This window comes from Chaetodon auriga, chromosome 17 (genome assembly GCF_051107435.1).
Source record: "Chaetodon auriga isolate fChaAug3 chromosome 17, fChaAug3.hap1, whole genome shotgun sequence".
NCBI lineage: Eukaryota > Metazoa > Chordata > Actinopteri > Chaetodontiformes > Chaetodontidae > Chaetodon > Chaetodon auriga.
In genome coordinates, this window is record NC_135090.1 from 2,668,342 (window position 1) to 2,690,877 (window position 22,536).

Consider the following 22,536-nt stretch of genomic DNA (forward strand, 5'->3'; position numbering starts at 1 on the left):
ACGTTCTCATGAATAAATCTTTTTTTTTTTTTCCTTCTTGTTATCTGATTTTCTGTAGGCAAGCTGTGGAGAAGGCGGACAGTGATTCAGGCTCCCCAGGGTGATGGAAGGCCATGTCCGTCCCAGATGGAACAGTGGAAGCCCTGCCTGGTGAAGCCTTGCTACAGCTGGAGATACAGCGCCTGGTCTGATTGCAAGTCTGAGGTCAGTCAGCCTCCATCCTACTGTCTGTCAGAAGACTGACAGTACACTTGTATGTACACTGCAAGCTACTTTTGAAGGAACGTTGTATTTGTTGTCATGGAAAAGCAGCAATCTTTCTAAGGTAACACCAGCACCTACCTGTCCAAAAGGAAACATTTCTTCATCTTCTCCTTCAGTGCTGCAGATGAAAAAAATGCAACCCCGGATTCACCATGTTTTGGAACAAGCTTTGTCCTCTTGGCATTTCGCCTTGTGATATTGCCATTTTTTGAGGATGTGTGAATCATTTACGTAGCTTGTTTTTGGATGCATGCTGCTTATGGTCTGGCACCTGGTTGCTACCTTTTTAGAAAGTCCTGACCTCAACTGTATACTGTTATTGCCTGGGGGCTGCACACCCACCACCCAAACGTTGCCCCAAATAAGAAGATACAAAAATACAGATGGAGGGCAAATAAAAACACCGCAACACACTTGTAGTTGGTCACAATTGATGAATGAGAGGCATTACTTTTGTTTGAGTCTATACATAATTTTTTAGGAAAATCCTTTGAAACCACTATGTGTGGAGTTTTTATGTGACTATAGAGCCCTTTAAACTGTTCACGTAAGTTTCTGTTTGCTAAAGCATTTGATTATCCTGGTCAAACTGGTACAGTCAACATATTGTTTTAAGTCCTCCCCTTTCTCTCCAAAACACTGAGGCCCAAGTTCATTCAGGACGCAAGTGGAATATGGCACAGACAGTGGACCAGGCAATCAGTCATCTCAAACACCAGGAGCTTGCTGGATCACTGCATGATTAGGAATAGTATCTAAGATATGGTCCACAGCCACAAAGAAGGGAAAGAAAGAACTGGTGATTTCTGAAGTTGTAAAGATGGGTGCTTTAAAATCAGAGCGGTGAGCCAAGAGAAAAAAGGAGATTGACAGCCTGGGAGTAAGGCTGAGAATCCTTTTCAGGACCATGTATGATATGCTTCCAAGTCCCCAGAACATGTTCATCTGGTACAGCTCAGAGGAGACATGCCAACTCTACAACTCCCAGATACCCAGTTTGCAGCACATCCCCTCTGGGTGGAGGGAACACTGAGGCAGGGATGGTGCGGATGGTGCCATGACCAGGTCCTGTGTAAGCTAGCTGAATTCGTGGAGTAACTCAGGCTGGAGGCGAGCTCGGACTGCCTGGAAACATCACAGCAGCTGATCCAGTTTGTCAGGCACTCAGCTATCCTGCCGAAATTGCCTGCAGAGAATACACAGGAACATCCACCCAGGCCTTCCTGAAGTATCTAGGTATCACAGGCCCCAAGCTGAGGAATGCTCTTAAAGACCTGGCAGAGTAGGGAGAGCAAGGGAGCTTTTGACTCTGGCTCCAAAGAAAGGATAAAGTCTGGGGAAAGCAAGGATCCTTGGCCACCTGAAAGGAATGACAGGGAGATGTCCCCACCGCTATTCCACCACCTTGAGATGTGGGATTGAAGGAGTGAAACATTAGTGAAGGGTGAAGACCCTGCAGCTGGCACAATGGCACCGTTGGAGGTGTGGTAGGCAGAAATGCCTAGCAGCCATAACATACCATACCGTAGAACTGTGTAACCTTGAATAATGTAACATGTGGTGTTGACAGACTCACAATGGATAGTTTAAAAACAAAAACAAAAACAAAAACAAAAAAAAAAAAGGATCACAAAAAATGCAGCAGAACTAGACATTTCATCTCACATTGTCCTCCCTTGTCAAAATTATACAGCTATATAACCTTTAATGCAATTTGACTTTATTCACTCGACTGCTCAGGTGTGTTAGACTAGCAGCGTCTAATGTAGCCCGGAGCCTGAAGTACAGATAAGGAGGTCGACAGAGATCTGGTAAGCTCACTTATTTCAAACACAGCTCAAAGAGGCAAAGAATGTTTCTACAGTGCTTTCAGTCAGCCTTTGGTGAATGTTGAGATGAAAAGTTGTGCAGGTGATCCATTGCAAACCATCTTGACAGTGCTGACATTCAAAGCGATGGAGAGCAAGATTGTCCAAAATGTTGAAAGCTGTCATGTTCACTGTCTCACGTGACAGACAAGTGGTCACTATATCACGAAGCATCAGTGTGTGGAGGTGCAAATGAGATTTGCTGTTTCCCCTTGTGGTGTGACTGGTCACTTAAAGCACCATCAATCAGTTGTCCTGAGAGTGGTAATAGGGCAAAAGTCATGGGATTGTTTTTACTTGCTCGTTCTCCTTGCCCGAAGCGTCTTAGTTCTTTGAAATGCTGCTGGACTTCTGAGAAGAGAATTTCTTGTTTGTTTTGTTTTTGCTTTGTTTTTTCACCATGAACAGAAGCTCATCATCTGTTTTTCTCACCAAAAATCAATGACAGCGAGCTAAGAAAAAAATTCCTTGTAGGATTTTGTTTAAACAGCCATCTAGCTCTTCAAAATAGCATTTGCTACATGAGTTGAATATACCCTAAATATGTTTGACCCGTACATGCTTTTATTTTCTGTTCTATCAGGGGGCCAGGTGTGGAGAAGGCCTGCGCTTCAGGAATGTGTCGTGCTTTGTGTCAGATGGTTCAGGTCAGAAGGACAGCAGCCTGGTGGATGATGAGCTGTGTGGAGATCTGGAGCCCTCAGTGGATGGAGATACACACATCATTCTGCAGGAACCCTGTACTGTACCCTGTCCAGGTAAGAATGTGTCCCAACAGTGATAGTAGTGAAATTGCTAGCGGAATGGAAGTTTATAAGGTATGATCGCTGCAACAATCCCCTAACCGAACAACAAAACCTCAACTTCCGACCCACAGTTTACCTGTGGTTATTATCACTGACATTTTGGGTTATTTCAGTTTCAGTTTCACCTCGAAATAAAGGTTTCGATAATCTCAGCCGAACGGATACTTTGTTTACTGCTCATGTTTGCTGTTTACTTCAGTGATATCACGTTCTTCCAGATCTCAGAATTTGGCTTGATGCCATGGGACTTGTGAATAATATACGGTACCCAGCTATTTCAGTCAACCTATAAACACTCATGGTTCAATCGACAAGTCACAACGTGAACTCACACAGAATGTAAACACAAAACCGCCATAGATATTCTCCAATGACAATACTATGAGCTAAAGATGAAGGAATATCCTGACCCTCCCAAATCTGCGCCTCTTAAAACTGCATCTCCTCAACCAATCTGACAGAAATTCAACCCAATTCTAAAATTGGTTGAGGTGACCAGTTCAGGGTTAAAATTGGGGTTAGCCAGTTGACGTGTCTACTGGTTAGACATTCAACTGGATATATAACGTAAAAATTTGACAGTATTCAGTGTGTTGATCACAAGTACCACCAAAATTTGACCAGGTTTTTGTTAAATTTAATTGAAAACAGGACCCAAATGCCACACTTCAAGCAGAGAGGACAGAGACCGGGAAAGGTTTAATGTCTTTTAATCTTCCTTATTGTCAGACAGACTAAGGCAGTCAAGAGATTTCAGAGTTTGGGTTGATCTTGAAGTGAGGGAAGCTGGACGGGTGTTGTTCCAGTTTCCTTCCAGGATGCAGAGTGACAGGGCAGGAACGAGGACAGGCGAGGGCAAGGCACCGTGGAGATGAACAGGTGATTCAACGAATACTGAGTGGAAAGCCAGGGTTTATATACTGTGATGGCAGGTGAGCCTTGATGGAATGATTTAATGCAGCTGCACTCTGGGAGGAGGGGATTGAGCCCGACCTGTCAACCATGCCCCACGAACACTACACATGAACACTACACAGACACGGGAGAGACAGACAAGAGACAGAGGGAGAGGGGAAACACAAGACACAAAGGCAAAGAAGGAAACTGTGGGTCCTAACAGTTTTCCCAACAACAAAAAAGACCGAACAGTTGAAGCAATTACTGTTGAGTGTTTTTGATTGCAGGAGCTTCAAGAGCTCTAGAGTGTGCCGCACATTGCTACACTAATGTTAACAGGAGGAAGGCTGGGTACGCTATTACAGCACTGAAGATGGATGTTTGTGGCAGTCAGGCGTTATTGTACCTTACTGAAAGCCTTTCAGTTGCTACCAACTTGCTGAAAAAAGAAAGTTGTGGCTTTGGATACAGAAGCTGCAGTTTGTGTACAGTGGTTGATCAAGCATGTGTGTACCTGTATACACTTACTCTGACTACTCCGGTTTGGATTGTGTGGGTCCAGTCAGCCCATAATCAAATTAATTAGCTTAGTGGAGATCTGATTCCTGTTTGTGTCCATTCTCCAATCATCCATCCATTTTATTCCACTTATCTGGGACCGGGTGCAGTGGCAGCAGGCTAAACAAGGTAGTCAAGGCGTCCCTCTCCCTTCCAACATTTTCCCGAGATCCCAAGGTATTACCAGGCTAGATAAGACATGTAATCCCTACAGTGTGTTCTGATTATACCTACCAATCTCTGATCATTTAGATGTGTCTGGAAAACCTCCGAGGGGAGGTGCCCAAGAGGCATTATGATCAAATTCTGACTTCTACAAAACCATTCACTTGGAAACCTACTTTAACAGAAGTGAGACAGAGAATGTGATTATACACTTCTATTCTTAATTACCAGATTTCTTTTTTTGAGTAGGGGATGGGTGTCTTGTTGATTAATTGAATGTGTAGAAATGTGCATGAGCAGTGTGACCTATTTAACAGAGAATCCTCTCTCTGCTGAGCTCATGCCTCAAGGCAGGTGATCATGAGAAAAAGATCAGAATTTTGGTGGGAAATAATCTGAGAGTAGGTGTTTTGATTTTGATTTCCTTTGAGTTTGTGTCATTGCTCTATTTCCAGCAAACCTCTCAAAGTCAATGAATGAAGTTGACATTTGAATGGATACCTGTACCTGAATGCAACACGTCATATTCTTCTAAAACTCAGAAAGATTAGACGAGTTTAAAAGATCTAATATTATTCAGTTTTCCTGTTTTGCCTTAGTTTTCAAATCTTCCTTGTAGTTTGACTTCCAATCAATCTGTTTTATGAAAGCATGTTCTATGATATTTTACTAAGCCTCCTTGTTTCCTGATGTGCTTGTTTTATTTCATCATGAATATAAACTCAACAATTCCTCCCTCTTTATCTGTTGTCTTGATAAATTCAGTGGAATGTTCATGCCCACAACAGTCCATAAATAATAATATATTATAAGGAATCATGTCATATTCATCCCTCTGCAGCTGTTTGACATTTTAACAGTATACTGTTTTCATTCACTAATTTTCTACAATCACCTTATTCTTTGGCGTTTTTTTTATTTCTGTTAAGATAATGACAAACTAATGCTTCTGGGACAGTTTTGTTTTTTTTTTCATTAAAAGTCTACTAAGTGTTTTCCTGTGCTTTCAGCCACATCTCAGTCTTCGAGTTTTGAGTTTTTTTTGTTTTTTGTTTTTTTTTTGTAATCATAATACTATTTACATTGTCCCAAGTTTACAATCTACCTTGTTGTGTTTTGCTGATGACAGGTTAACAATGAGCAAGGTAGATGCAAATTGAATGCGTTAGTGAAAGTACAGTTAATTCCACCTCATGTCAATGTTTTTTCTTGCCTGGCCTTTATTAGCTACCGGCATTTATAGCCCAGTCTCATTCTCAGGGCGTCAAACACCGACACTTTGTCACACTGTTCTTTGTCTCGTACAGATGCACAAACTATCCTTAAGTGTCTGTATCAGACAAACCAACCAATTCCACTAAATCCATTCACATCAATATTAAACACAGCAAAGTGAAGTAGTGTAAACAGCAAGCAAGTCCATAAAGGGAGGACGGTAGATTGGATGGATGGGTCAAACAAACACATGGCCCAGCAAAATGAGGTTTGCCTTCTGTGAGAAACAAAAAGAGAAACCAAAAGTAAATGATCTTTTCCTCAGCCTTAATAAGTAGCTTTGGTGCTGAAACGTAACCATACTGCAACCGTCTACAACATTAATCACATGATAATGTTCGAAGGTACCTTGCACATCTGTATGAGACGGACTGAGAACAGGCTGGCATTTATTTGTTTATGTTGGTCAAAACGGCCATGCAGCACTGTGATTTTTAGCTTTGGTTGCTGAACTCCCTGTATGTTCTGTAGGAGAGTGCTACCTGACAGACTGGACTGTTTGGAGTCCATGCCAGCTAAGCTGCGTGAGCGGGGATGACCTGGGTTTTGGCTCAGTCCAGGTCCGATCCCGAGCTGTGGTGGCCCAGGATCCAGAAAACCTGTTGCAGTGTCCAGAACAGGAGCTGGAGGCTCGGCCATGTACAGGTCAGTCTGGCAGATTCACAGAGGTGTATTATAGGAGTACAGTTGTTGTATTATACAGCTACACTGTTATTAAAGCTTTGCTCTTCCTGCAGACGGCCAATGTTTTGAATACAAGTGGAGGACTGGACCATGGAGGGGTTCATCTCGCCAAGTCTGGTGTCAGCGCTCAGATGGACTAAATATCACAGGTAAGCATAATATATCTCTGGGTTAAATTGTTGATAGCTAATGAGTATGAACTCATATAAGGACCTGGTTATACAAAGCATATACTGCTCTGTAGCATTAGCAGGTCTTACTTTTGGACTTCGACACCTCTACTCACAGTATACTACTGTTGACCCCCTGACACACTTTGAGAGCAGACAGTCACTGAATATCTTCAGCACACTGTCTGTGGTTTCTTTAGGCTTTTGCTGTTTTCATCCTTCCTTTTGAAACATCTTTAACCCTCCTGCATGCATTTTTTTTAAGCTACTGTTCGAAATTCAAAATTGTTTTGCTTTTTCAAGACTGATAAGGAGCAGTGTAACAGTTATTGGTGTTAAGTGTCGGGCTGAGCCTTTTGTTTCTCTTTTTTAAAAAGCAAAACTCTCCACACCACCTCCACCTTGACTAACAGAAAAAACTAATACTCTTTCTCCAGTATTGCCTATTACAATATTAATTTGGTATAATTTGCTCCTCCATTAAACATCTGTTAATGGAATGGAAATTTTTACATACTAACCAAATAATTGATTAGACATGATGACAAGACGCAGTAACACATCACCTTACTGAACATTCTAGGCTATTTAGCTACTAAATGAACCCTGACTTTTGATAGTTTAATGACATTTTTATACTTATATATTGACAGAGTATATTGATTATTTTGATTGATTAATTGACTGATTCATTTTGACACCATTGAATGAGCCAACTGGGCACAGCCACAAATAAATAAATATACAAATACAAAAATCAGTGATGAGAAATATTAAACCAGCAGGAAGAAAAAAATAAGCCTGTCCTAAACTGACCCCTGACAAGATTCTGTACAGTGTTTTAGGTAAAATGCCATTTTAAATTTTGGTCTTGTTTTTCAGCCATTTCTGTTTGCTTTAAAAGATTCGCAGTTCATCCAGTTAGTTCGTAGAATTGAGCACTTGACAGGTTTTAGAACCAGTGAAATTAGATGTTTTCAGTCTGACAGTTTTTTTTAGATCAAATGATAAAATCAGACACTTGGCATTGTGAATACTCAGATAGCCTGTGTGGACCAGTTGGTAGTTTTGACTCGAGTCTAATATCATGGATGTGACCTAAATGAGTTAAGCTGCCACCAGGCAGCTCTGACACTTGAGTTCTTGTTCTGTGTGTGGCAAGGTGATAATGGAGATAAGGTTATTTAAAACTGTCTCCTGCAGACTGTCAGCATCCAAGATAGCTCTCCAAGCTTTTCTTAACAGCAGGTTCGAGGAAACTGTAAGCAGATGAGGCTTTAATCTGTAGCAATCTGTCAGATGTCAGGGTTAAGCTCAGCTCTGATAGAATTGTTTCCCAGTTCCACAAAACATCACTTCTCATCTGGTATACCATTTGAAAAAAGGCTGTCTGGCAGAATGGCTTCCTCTTGCCATAGCACCTGAATTTATTTACAGCTCCTGCCTCTTACAGACATGGAGCCACCTCATATTTCTGAGCTAGGTGAGCATACAACAGTTAGCTCTGAGTTTAAGTGAATGAGGAGTGTCAGTGCACCCACTACTCCAGATGGTGTGCCTATGTGTGGCTGCTCCGATTTGTACACTGCATCTTTCCCCTTCTTGTAAACATTTCCTTGCAAGCAGTGGTGTTCCTCTCATGAATATTCATACATATAGCTCTCTCCCCGAGCATGCCACCTAATAAATATTCACGAAGCTCTGATATATTACCGTGTTTTGGCAGACATGTGTTTTCACTGAAATGTCTGGTGGTTGGATCAGTGTCAGTTGTTCTGTCTGTCTACATTATCCAGCTTATTTTGTCCACAGTGGGAATACACACTCCTTACCCTATGAAGTCTACAACTCAGCAAAACCCCAGATGAACCTGACTACCAAGTGACTGCAGACAAAATAGTGATTTCATAGACAGGAGTTGAATGAGTTTAAAAAAACCTATGGTAAAGGGGGATCTACACCCCTTTACCATAAACAGTATCTTGCCTCTTTTTGTCAATGTATTGATTTATTCCAGAGTGGTGGAAATGAAAGCTCTTGCCTTTGCCTCCAGGCACTTTATTCCATAGACAATACAATTCTCCCAAAGGATACACCTTGAAGTTCATTCCAGTTGTAATTTGCATACCAGGAAACCAATATTACCCAGTTCAAATTAGGTATGAGGGACTTTTAAAGCTGTGCTCTCCCAGATCATGGGATCTGGTGAATCAGTTGGAGCTCAACTATGAACGCTAAATATGTCAACAATTTAGATGTCACCTTTTTAATGAAAATGCAGGTACAGTATGTTCATGCCTTCTAGATGTCAGTAATGAGCAATCAACACTTTGATGTGCACACAGTGGTGAGTGCGATAGTTGTCTTGAGTAATGAAATGAACGGCACTGTGGTAAACAGTTTGCTGTGGTTTGACAGTAGTGGCAGCAGCATGAGCATCTTCCTAATCCAGTGTGGATAGTATAGTGGATTGTGTAAAGGTTTTTTTTTGCTTCTGTTCTGGCATTAGAATGCACTTTTACATTTTAGGCTTTAGGAAAGGTGATTAACATGAGATTTTTTGGTTGTTTCATCCAATGTCTCATCCAATGACATGGTCCAGGATCAACTCTAGTCAAATTTTATTTACATAGCCCAATTTCACAAATCACAAATTTGCCTCAAGGGGCCTTACAATCTTTGTCTGTCAATCTGTACAACATACACCACACTGTATACTTAGATCCTCAATTATAAGGAATAAGGAAAAATTCACCAAAAAATGAAAATTTAAGAAAATTCCAGAGGAGCAACAGAGAAGCTCTCGTAGGACAGGCAGACGTTGTGTATACACAATAGACCAACAAAAAATTATAGTCTGGACTAAGTACTATGGGATAGAATGTTTTTATCCCACTCTTTTGTATATATATACTTGTTTTTAATTGCATGCACCTGTTACACTACTCTAACCACTTTATTGATGCTGCTGTAATTTGGAATTTCCCCTCGTGGGACTAATAAAGAAATATTGAATTGAATTGAATAGATATATATGAAGAACACATCAGGGAGAGCATTGAGCAACTTCACCTATCACCAAACAGTTAGGACATGAGCCACACAAAAAAGGAGGGAGAGGAAGAGAGAAAGGGACAAAGTGCACACAACAGAGAGAGAGAAACAGGCAGACAGAGAGAAAGAGGAGGGGAGGCTGAATCTCCAGGAAGATGAATATTCAGATCCAAATCATCTGGAATGAGACACCCACAGCCCGCCGAGTGAGGCTCCAGGATGGCTGATGGTCCAACATAGAGAAGCCTGAGTGAAAAGAGGAGACGGGGAAGATAGTTATGAATCAACATTCATCTAGGATTCCTCTAGGATTTTAGGCAGAGTGAATTAGAGTGAATTAAAAAACTGCCTGAATCAGTCTGGAGGAAAAAGTGACATTTTTAGTTCTTTTCAAACTGAACTAATTATCAAATTGTTCCATCATAGCTACCCATAGTAAGTATCATGGCAATGGGTTGAGTGAGTGTTGTTTTCAGAGAGACAAAAACAGAGCTGCTTGTAACATTCTCTGCCTCCACCTCAGCAAACTGTTAAGGAAGTTCCAATTGTTCCTGTTCATGGAATTTTTTAATTGAATTTATTTTTTAAGACTCTGTTATTGTAATAGATTGACTTCAAGCAAAGGTTTAAAAGTGCTTCTTACATCTTACAGTGTTAGAAACACCAGCTGTTAACCTCTGACACTTGAGTTTGACCTTTTGGCCTTTGTTCCACAGGTGGATGCCCAGCGACAGCCAAGCCGATGGCTGACCGATCCTGTGACCCGCCCTGCACCAAGCCACGCTCCCTGTGCACAGAGGTGAGGTTCGGATGGAGTAATGACAAATATTGCATACATCTGGGGTCAAATCCAGTCTTCCGCATCCACAGTGCTGCAGCTTTGCACTCCTGCAAGATAACCAGCCTTAGAATGGAGAAATCATTTATGTGTGCTTCAACCAATCAACAACTCATGCGACTGTGTCCCTCAGCCTGGGGTGGGGAAACAGGTTTGACACACCCATAGTAACAGGACCATTCAAACTCACAGATGGTGATAGCAGCCATTCCAGCTGCAAGGCCTTCTGGCTTTCACCTGGCTCTCTGGCTGTTTGCATTTCTCAGTGTCATTTAGTGTCTCGTTTCTCTTGACGTATTTTGGTATCTTTTAGTGTCTTCTGATATCTCTTGGGGTTTCTTGCAGTCTCTTGGAATCTTTTGTCATCTCTTATCATCTTTCAGCATCTCTTGTCTCTTGGTGTCTCTTGGTGTCTTTTTGCACCTTTGGAATCTTTTGATGTCTCTTCACATCTTTTTGATATTGTTTGGCATCTTATGGCATCTTGTGGTGGCTTATGGCAACTAAAAAACATATCACTTTGATCAAGTAGATTTCTTTCCAAATATTAACTTTTGTGACTCCATAAGGTGTTTTACCTTTGGCCCAAGAGAAAAATGTTCTGGTTTTGGTTGCTTGTTCAGTAGCATACTGGGGAATTTAACAAAACAACCACTGTTAATTTGCACATAACTAACTAACATAACTATTACTATGTAATACTGCAGCTACAACAGTGCAATATTCATTTTCCAGTGAAAACACAAAACAAAATTGTCTGTCCAACTTCTTTCAACCGTGTTTGAAATTAATCAGCAGTTCAAAGGCCAGGAGCTGTGTCTGTAGACCTCCAATATGGCTGAGAGAAGGTATGCTGAAGACCAAATTGAGCCCCAGACTGCCTGCTGGGATGAAAGCAGCGCAGGTGGATTGTTTAAAGAAACAGAAAAAAAAAGGGAGTAGAAAAGAGAAAAAAATATATAAAAGAAAACATTATAATCTGTCTTACTTGGTGTTGCCACCTGTTGTTAAGCCTTTCCCATTATCCTCTCTTAACACACCTGGACTAAAGCACTGCAGACTAAAGAACAACTACTGCTGTTTTTTCAGAAACACACAGCACCAAAACAAAGACAGTAAGAAAACCAGCTTTCAAGCTTGCAAACAGGGTAGCTCAGAATAAACTGAGATGAAAAATCCATCCATTAGCTATACTGGCTTATCCTTCATGGGAGGGTGGAATTTTGTGCTGATTTTGGTGACATGAACAACACCATGGACTGTCACAGGGCACATATTAAAAAGTACTGACAAAATGAAAAATCTGATTTTTTTTTTTTTATTCTTAAATACAGGCCATTTAATAACCATTAAAATATTATTGCAATTGCAAATTGTTGTTGTTTTTACAGTATTTTTTTATGTGATGTTGCACTTCATCTTCAATTCTGCAATTGCTTTTCATGAATTTTTTCCATCTGTCTGTGAAAACAGTTGCATAATGTTGTCTGGAGGAACTGTGTCTGAGATGCCAGTGAGGTTTTCTCATCTTGGGCTTTTGGACGAAAGGTTTTTAACAGAAGACCTGTTTTTCAAATTAGAGGCATGGATGGTTGGCAAAATGTGGGCATTTACCAGGCAGGAAGGGTCTATTTATGACATTGGTTTAATTAAAAAAAAAAAAAAAAAAAGGTCCTGTGTTTTTTTGAAAATCAACCCTTAATTCCCTTACCTGGAGTGGACTACTAAACTAGAGGACAGTGTGTCACCGAAGTCAATATGATTGTAGAAGGGTTGGTATTGATAACATATCGGAAGAGTGAATTGATCTTTTCATTGTCACTTACCCCTGTTTTTATAGTCAGATTGGGAGAATGATAACACTTTATTTCTATAGCACCTTTCACACAAGAAATGCCACTCAAACCACTTTACAACAAACATATTGAATGCACTACTTCACATAAAAAATACATAGAATGAACATAAAATTAGGGATCGAAAACGTAAATTAATGTAAAAAAGATGGGAAATAAACTCATAAGGATGAAAATAGAATACAGAAATTGTATAGTAAAATAGAGTTCAAATTAGAGTACACAGAATACATAAAATCAAGTAAACTACCACATTTTTGCAGAATTGCATAAGTGCGAGGCAAAGTGCAATAGATAATAGTTTCAGGCCTGTATCAGGAAAGTCGTACCATCTTAAAGGTTAATTGAAGAGACACATTTAAAGCTTCCTTAATATTTATTGACCTGGCTTACCTGACATTTATAGGCCGTGAACTTTGGGGTGTAATTGACACTGGCTACGTCCCTGATTTTCTTTCAGCTGTTTTAGGGAACCTCCTATAAACCAGCAGCCGATGTGAAGCTTCTCAGTCATTCAGGTCATTGGCATCAAGGACAACTGGATTTTGTTGTAGAAACTTGAAAACATTTCACCTGTCATTCAGGGGGTGTCTTCAGTTCTAAATGGCTGGTGGGGAGTCTGGTTTTTAACCTCTGCGGGGTTGTTATCATGGTCATTGAATCCACTTGGGTCACTTGTGCTCCTGCCTGTGTAACAGTAGTTAGAGTCATTGGAGTCACGTGGGCTCAGGTGAGAAACCATAAAATTGAGACATCATCACTCAAGAGAGGAGGAGGAGGACATCACTTATATCCCACCTACAATGCTGTCCTTTTATCCCCTCCCAGGGGATTTAACAACTATTCACAGTTGGCCTCATGTGACAACTCAAATAACTGTCGTTCACACATTGCCTCCACGACTCCAGCAACTCTAACGACTCCTACACCATTACACAGCCAGGAGCACTAATGACTCATTTGGTATCAATGATAGTGATAACGACCCCACTGAGGTTAAATACCTGGGGGTCTCAGTCATCCAGGTGATGTTTGTCAAGGAGGGTCTGAGGGCTGAGTAGAAGGATTTCAGTTTAGTCCCGATTTAACTTTGATAAATGTTTGCCCATCCATTCATTTACTCCCAAAAGACAGTTTGTAATGGGGCCTATAGCTGCAGCATCATTTGTTTCGGCAGAGATGGACAGTGGTGTGTCATCTGCATAGCTATGGAAACATACATTGTGCTCTCTAATGATGGCATCATGTATAGTGAAAACAAAGTGGACAAAGGCAGCTCACTTCTGCTCAACTCCAAAACAGATGTCCTGTTTCTCAGACACATGATCTCCAAGACTGACGTAAAACTTTCTTCCTTTGATTTATGTTTTAAATCAGATTAACACACAGTCAGATAGACCAACCAACTGTTAAAGACTATTGATTAAGATGGTCAATTGGTGGCAAATGCTGCACTTTGGTCTAAGAGGACAAGAACTGAGACCTTATTTTCATCAGAATTTAATCGGATTTTACTGATTATTTTAGCAGTTTCAGTGATGTGGCTAGTTCTAAAGAATGACTACAAATTTTCCAGGATGTTATTTTCTTTAAGACAGGAGTTAATTTGCACTGAGTCTGAATCTTTTCCAGTATCTTACGGATGAATGGAGGGTTAGATACCGGCCTATAGTTGGTCAATGCATTACTGTCTAGGTTGGGTTTCTTCATTAATGGTACATAATTTTTACAGGGTTTGTTGAATCTGTGTTCATCAAATCAAAAGACAAGCTTGTCCACACCAGAAAAATGATCATATAGGTTGACTTTACAGGTACGTTATTACAACCCCGTATTTACGTTTATTATTCATTATTTCTTAAAACTAAGCATACTGTGACCATTTCAATGATCTGCCATCTGTGTGCCCCAAGATAGAAACTCATATGTACACTGATGACACAAGTATATGTACACGCCAATACAAAAAGCCAAGCTACCTCAATCTTAACTAATGTAATCACTAGTGTTACTGAATGGTTAAACCATTGCTGTCTAAAGCTAAATGTGTCAAAACCACAAGCATGTAAAGAAAGCTGGCAGCACAGTTCCTCCAGGGAACAGGAATGGCACAGTACTTATTAAGATTGCACAGGGAAATTGTAGCCTGATGACGTTACTGGAGGACAGGTCATGAAGTCACTGAAAACATTAGAATTAATCCTATAAATATCTATAGAACATTTTATGATATTTGTTCTGTACCAATGTGTTAAATGCATGGATGGACAGACCAACCAGTGAGCATCATCGCTTGTAGCCTTGCCACTAGTAGTCAGTATCTGCCATTTACATTTTCAAACTAATAATTTTAGTCAAACCTGAGGGTGTGGCAAGAACGATTCTCCTCTGCTTATCTTTGAGAACTCTGTGAACTCAAACCTCATTGTTTTTTTGTTACTGAAATGTGTCTTTAGGATCAAGAATGGCAAAGTGCAAAGTATCAAAAATTGACCAAGAACACTAACCTCGGTTCTTCCTAAGAGAAACTCTGTGAACAACAAAAGCTTGTGTTTGGAAAGACTGTGTTTGGAAATTATTTCACAGAAATTCTAATGCAATGAATAATAATCTATCTTAAATGAGAACCCCCCGGCTGCAAACAGTTGTGAAGAAACATGCTCAAATTTCTCAGTAAGTGGTGAGTTATATTTTTGCAGAAATCTATCTATCTATCTATCTATCTATCTATCTATCTATCTATCTATCTATCTATCTATCAGTAGAACAACACTTGTGCAGTGAGTCTGGTGGATTTTGGTGCATGAAAAATGTGTAAAAGAAAATGTGTATATCTCAACCCTCCTGTTGTCTTCGTTTTCTTTTAACTACTTTTGTCTTCTGAGTCAAAATTGACCGTTCCCTTCTAGCTGATTATAAATCCATGAATATATATATATTATCACCTAATATTGTGTTTCGTCTTTTTATAAACTCAAATTCTTGTGAACAATACTAGTTTTGAACTTCCATTTACGGCCTGACATTGACCCGCTACGCACACCCACCCATGCCAATTTGTGGTCAATGAGCATTATACTGTATATATTGGACATATTGTGCTATTTTTCACAGATTACCCAGTTTCAATGTCTAACAAGGATGTTTGTTTTGAAACCACTGAAAATGATTAGATAGTGACACAAAATACCATGTTCCCTATCAAAACTGATATAGTGGAGAACAAAAGCATATGAACAAAATCAAGCCCAAGCAAAAAACAAATCTTATTTTCTGTTTCTCTGGGTCCTTTTGAAAAAATGAAAAGCCAAAAAAAAAAGATAATTACAAAAAATCTTCACAATCTATCACGTCACATGTTTTCATGCACATGTTGGGCAGTGTGTTATGATTTTGACATGTGCTTCGCAAATAGATGCACTACATTTGCGGCACACAAGGCTGGTTTTGACATCTCTTGGTGCACACAGTTTGCACCTCTTCCTCTTCCTGGTGGCTCTTGCTTGTGATGTTTGAACATCTCTCACTCTCTTGTGTCCTGGTCGTCGAAGTGCAACACCCGGGACAGTGAATAGTCTTCAGGGGCATTGTGGCTCAGAAGATTGCAGACTCCTACTTACTTACAGACTCTAGGCTGACGGTGGATTCATTCTTGGATCTGTAGACACCGGACCGAATCGAGATACCCACGTAGGCTTGAATGTCCATTCCGTCTACCTCCTCCCAGGTGTCTTTGTACACACATCTCTCCTCCAAGTTGGTCATGTTCATGAGTATTGTTTGATTTCCTCTGTCAGGAACAGTTCAAAGCAGGACTTTATGTCATCCACCCAGGATATGGCATACCTTGACCCTGGAGTCTTCTTGATGACATTTTCTGCTGACAGCTGACCTCTCCTCTCAGGTGGGGATTAACACCAAGACAAAGTCCCTTTCTTTGACTGGAATGTAACCACAGCAGGAGCATCCTCTTCATCAGTGGATTGTTCCCCATCAGTGGTCTCTTCGTCTGGATCATACTCTGTGTCATCCTCATCTTCTGACACCTCCTCTTCAAAGCATCTTCAATGTCATTTTCTTCTCCTCTCCCCTCCTCATCAGTGGCATGGTACAAGAAATAATCTGAAGCCTCAGCCATTGTGCTGCCACAGAAATGAATTTAGAGACACACACACAAACACACACACACGCACACACACCGCTATTTTATACACTAATTGTAATCTCCTTGTAATCCCATTCATTTTTAATGACCAAGAAGACCAAGGATGTACATAAATTCAATAAAACATCAAAATTGGAAAAGATGGGGAAAAAAGATGAAATTGACTACATAGAGAGAGAAATTGTCAGTCAATCAGCTTTGACCGTGAAGACAACAGGAGGGTTAAACTCCATCCACACATTCCATTGCAGCCAATATAATCCTGTATAATCCCTCCAGCATGTTCTGGGTCTGTCCTGGGGTCTTCTACCAGTTGGACATACCTGAAAAACCTCCAAGGGAAGGCACCCATCCTGTTCAGATGACCAAACCACCTCAACTTGCTCCTTTCAATGTGAAGGGGCAGTGGCTTTACTCTAAACTCCTTCCGGATGTCTGAGCTCTTCACCCTATCTCCAAGGATAAGCCCAGCCACCCTAGGGAGGAAAAAAGCAGCTTGTATCTGTGATCTCATTCCTTCGGTCACTACCCAAAGCCTGCGCCCATAGGTGAGGGTTGGAACGTAGATCGACTGGTAAATTGAAAGCTTAACCTTCCGGCTCAGCTTTCTCTTCACCACAATGGCCTGGTGCAGCACCTCCATACTACTGATGCCGCACCAATCTAACTGTCTGTCTCATGCTCCATTTTACCCTCACTTGCAAACAAGACCTCAAGATACTTGAGCTTAGGGTTGAGCCGAATACTCGTTTCAGACGAGTATCCGGTACGGATAAAGCATTTTTGACGAGTACGAGCATGATACGAGTAAAACTCGTCACTATCCGTGCTCGTGCTGAAGGAAAATCCTCATTGGGTAACTGACTGTCTTCACGCTCTGTGATTGGCCAGTCACACACAGCGCCCGCCCCTCCCTACATAGACACGTCTCTAGCTCACGTTGCTCTCTTCAGTACTCCTTAGGTTTTCTTCAGCTCACCTCTATTTCGGTTTGTATGATATTTAAAGTTACTTGGTGAACTTGTTTCGTAACGTACGCGGTGCATTTGACAAGACAGAGCTGAAAACGGCTCGTGTCGCGTCGGTCACTGCCTCCACTCCTGTCTTTTTTTTTTTTTTTTTTTAACTGTCTGCTTGCCCTTAGTTTGGCTGGTGATACACTTAAGAATATTCATGTTCTGAGTTCATAAAAAACTTGTTCTGTAAATAGTCCTCTTACTTTTGTGATCAAAAACACTGATTTGAATCTCAATTTTGAGGCTGTTCTGTAAATAGTTTTCAAATAAACAATAAATATAGCAACTTCTGATCAATCCATATCAATTTCAGACTTAAAATAATGGACCGATTTAAGCCCCACCCATTCCCACGCCCACTTTCGGTTTAGGCCCTGCCCACTCCGAGTACAGATATGGATACAGATAATTAGGTGGTTGAACAGATACAGATACAGATAGTGGTGTACTCGCTCATCCCTACTTGAGCTCCTTCGCTAACAGTAGCTCACTCCCAACCCAAAGGATGCAATCCATCATTTTCCAGCAGAGAACCATGGCCTCAGACTTGGAGTCAAACACTGAAAAAAATGATTGTTGTGGTTTTCGTACCAAGTCTGAATTATCGTATTGGCAATTGTACTTAAACTACATGATTTTACAGTGCAAATATGGGCCACAAGGCACTATGTACCACAGTGTGTGTTTGTTTTAGCATGTGGTTGCATGATTCAGAGCCGTGGTTGCTAGACAGAAGCTTGAGATGTCTGGAGGATGAGTGGAGTGTGGGTAAGCACCCTCAAGAGACTGAACCCCCATATATATATATATATACACACACACACACACACACACACACACACAAACACACGATAACGCAGTACTGAACCACACTTCTTTTGTTTTATTTGCCACTAAGGAGATGTGAATGATCATTCGTTCATTTCCAGCTCTGGCTGCTGTTGGACATATGCAGTAACTGTTAGAACGTCAGGGATTTCTGAGGCCGATTAGTCTCCAGAGATTGTCGGTGAGGTGGGGACCCCTGCAGGGTGATGAATAAAGTCAGGGATGAGAGAAAGAGACGTTAGAGACAGCGATGTGGAGGAGGGGTGGTTTTCCTGCACACACATACACACACACACACACACACACACACACACACACACACACACACACACACTGCCCTACACAATCAAATACACACCCTGTCTGACAAAACAGACAGCAACATCAGACTGTAGTACTGTTACTGAGTTGATTTTCCAAAGAGATGGTAGAGCTAAATCATAGCTTCATCAAAGGTGCTTTATGCTATGTTAAAGATTCTGTATTTATGGATGTATTTAATTTCAGTAGTAACACAAACAGCCCCAATGCTGCTTTGTACATTGCTTACCAGCAGATCAGGGGCCCTTTTTTAAATCCCAAAAAATCCAAAGGGATAAGAGTGTGATTCTAAACACCCTGCAAAAGACAGTTTACAAAGCCAAATGCAGTATACATGACTATTTCCATGATTCAGCTGTCCAAGACAAATTCTTGAGATGTTAGACCTTGCCCTGACATAGAATCCATACTTATACCAATCAAAGAGAGGTCTTCATGGATCCAAAAATGGTTGACTGGATCCTAAATGGACCCATGGAAAACCTATGAAAATTCAGTATAGGACACTGGAAAGGGAGCTTAGGACACTCAGATATGAGCTAAAATACAGTCGACCCAAACAGACAGACTTAAAATGAAAACTAGGACCTGGCCTAGATCTACACCTTTAAGATTAAATGTGATATTTTGTTATTCTTTTCTCAAAGATGAAGTGATGTGCTTGCTTTAGAAAAAGAAGAAAGACTTTCTCACAAATGACAAAAAATGACAAGAAAGAGATTGAGAGAAATTTCTAGGATAAATTACATTTGAAAATAACGAAACCTAAAGTCAACCCAAGCTTGAAGCTTTGCACGCCTGAATGGCCTGAATGCTGGATTTAGTCTGTAGAGTGGAACTCAAAACAGAAAGAGAAAATCAAGACTAACGGTGACATGGTGCTCCACTCATTAACAAATGACCACAGTTGAAAGAAATCTTAATGCATGTCATTTTTCCTGCACTTCTCAGTTTACACTTTTCATCTGCCTGAGACCTGAGACCCATGACAGTACCCAGTCAGACTTGGACTGCCCAGGACACGTCCTAATTACTGGTGTCGATAGAACCCATGAAGAACAGTCAAGATGGATAGTCTAGTTCTGAGACATGTCTCTTGTGTGAGCTGCCCCTGATGCCATGTCGATTTCAGTTTTGGTATTTATGTTTGCCAAATCAGGATGTGGTTGTAGTTGGAACACCTTGAACACAAGTCAATGACATTCAGTGAGAGTGCATCAGAAAACCAGGGACAGAAACAGCAGATACACACATACAGTGTGTTCAGCTTCTGTTGAATATTGCAATCTTTTGCTCCAGTTGCAGATCTCGCCAACTGGAATGACCTTGTGATCAGTATCCCTGTATGACATCACTTGTGTAGTGTGTTCACCCGCACATCGACGTGATATCAGTCTGGGACAAAAAATTGTCTTGTTGTGTGAGCGGTCCAGCAGTTGTGGAACTTTCAAGGTCTCACCGTCTGTGCTAGACTTAAAAAAATGTTGAAGTCCTTGTTGATGGTAATGAAATGATTTTTAAATTAAAAAATGAAATAAACACAGCAAATGTAACTACAGCAATATTTTCTGTTAAATACAGTTTACAAATTCATCTCAGAATGCTTCTAATCAATAAGACTGTTGCTCAAGCTGTTATCACCCCTCCATGAGCTCCATCAAGAAAACAACTACATCTATACACTAGAACAAAGAAGGAAAATTTTGGGAACTGGTGGAAAAATTAAGAAAAGCATAAGAAGAGATAAGCTTGAGATTAGGGTCACAGCAACCCATTCTGTTAACAACAGACATACCGATGAAAATAAAGGAGAATGGCTTTCAAGGAGTAGGAAGATAGATTGCCAGATGTTAATCAGCAGAGGGTTAGAGAATCAAGAGCTGATTGGGCAGAGTGTCGACAAGTTACTTAAGATTTTCTTCATAATCTTTTCTTCCCCCCTGTGGTGCTTCTTCATCCATACTTGTTTATGTAGGCGGATTTTCTTTATTTCCTGACCGTTTATGTTTGTTTAGTGGCCATGACAAAGAAATCTTCAACAATGAAGGAATCCAAATCATGGCCATCAGTAATATACGAAAGGAGATAAACACAAAAAACCCTTTGTGCAACACTAGTAATGGTTATTTTTTTCAGACTTTTCTCTAAGATTTTCTTTCTTTTTTTTTTGTTGTCACCTGGCAGTGTCAGTCAAGGGGTGTTAATGTTGATCAAGTTCACCATGGTTCAGACTGGTGTCTCAACATGGACTGTCATGAAATTTGGCACAGACTTTCATGTTCCCCCCAGGAAGAATTGTAATACCTTTTGTGATAATGTATCAGGAGATCAAACAATGTTTCCAGAGCTTTGCTTTATGACCAAATACGAGCAAACTCAATGACATTCCTGCTGCCTCAGCTGTACTTTGTGTTTAATGCTAATTAGTAAATGTTAGCATGCTAACATGTTAAAGCAAGATAAAAATTATACCTATACCATCACCATGCCAGTATTGTCCCTGTGACTTTGTTAACATGCTGTCATTAACAGCTAGCTCTAAGCATTGTGTCCAAGTAGCCTCACAGAGCTGCCAGTGGGGCTGTTGTACATGTACATGTTGTACATGTATGTAAATATGAAGGAGTTTTACCCCTTAAGGTCTCAACAAACCTTTGTGTTCCTCCGTCCTGTGTCAGGCGGGAGTCTGTGGCTGTGAGGAGGGCTACACTGAAGTGATGACATCTGACGGTCTGCTGGACCAGTGCACAGTCATTCCGGTGCTGGAGATCCCCACTGCAGGTGACAACAAGGCCGATGTCAAGACCATCCGAGCCTTCAACCCCACCCAGCCTGAAGCCAGCACGCCAGGCAGGGCGGGACGCACCTGGTTCCTGCAGCCCTTCGGCCCAGGTAACACACCTCAACACAGTCTGTGACACCTGGCTCCTGGAGCTTCTGTTTTCATCATGTTGAATGACATGATGGCTGTGAATTTTTAGGATAAACTGTGGCATAATACAGTGAAGCAAAATATGAATAAGAAGAGTAAATCTTCTGCACACCATCAGAATGTGAAAAGCGAAACAGTCCAAGAAGTCAAAGAAAAGTATTTTAAAACTGTACCAAATTAAAATATATTCATGCATTTTCTGGAGGAAATGTGAGTAATCAAAGGGATGACAGAAAAGGAGGGAAGAGAAAATGATGTATGATGGAAAGGCAGAGGGATTTCAGTTCTCAGAGTGGTTCTTATTGCTACTACATAAATGTAGAATTTGCATGATTCTTGCAATTTTTGCGTCACATCCACATGGTTGAGTGCACTTACTATAGTCGCTTTGGAGAATTTATTAAGCAACAGCTAAACAGAATGTATGTATAATGTATTTGATGTAATGGGATAAAGTCAAGAAAGAATGGGCAGCACAACACAAACAGCAATAAATAAAAAAAAATTAAGAAAGGGAGGAGGACAAAAAGAAAAGCAAGAATACAGGAAAAGGGGAAAAAGTAATATGCGAATGGAGAAGGAAAGAAGAAAAAAAGAAAAATATAAAATCAGCAGACAAGGAAATTAATTAAAACAGCAATAGATACAAAAGAGAAGGAAACAGTAATAAAGGAAAAAGGAGGAAAGACTGGTTGAAAGGGGAAAGGGAAGAAAAAACGGGAACAAGGGGAAAAGAGGAAGAAGGAGCAAGGGATGAAGGCTGGAACAAGGAGAAGAGAAAAGGGGAAGGATAGTGCTGGTACAGTATAACATGTTTGGCTTGAAAGAGAAGAAAGACT

General features: G+C 40.6%; 1 protein-coding gene across 1 annotated transcript in view; it reads left to right on the forward strand.

Annotated features, from left to right (window-relative positions):
* thsd7aa (thrombospondin, type I, domain containing 7Aa) overlaps window positions 1-22,536 on the forward strand; it is a 154,341-nt gene that overhangs the window by 123,483 nt on the left and 8,322 nt on the right. The window contains exons 21-26 of the mRNA XM_076754016.1: window positions 59-204; window positions 2,716-2,890; window positions 6,305-6,478; window positions 6,571-6,666; window positions 10,458-10,540; window positions 21,444-21,657. Coding sequence (XP_076610131.1) covers window positions 59-204; window positions 2,716-2,890; window positions 6,305-6,478; window positions 6,571-6,666; window positions 10,458-10,540; window positions 21,444-21,657 — 888 coding nt within the window. The remainder of the gene's footprint in view (window positions 1-58; window positions 205-2,715; window positions 2,891-6,304; window positions 6,479-6,570; window positions 6,667-10,457; window positions 10,541-21,443; window positions 21,658-22,536) is intronic.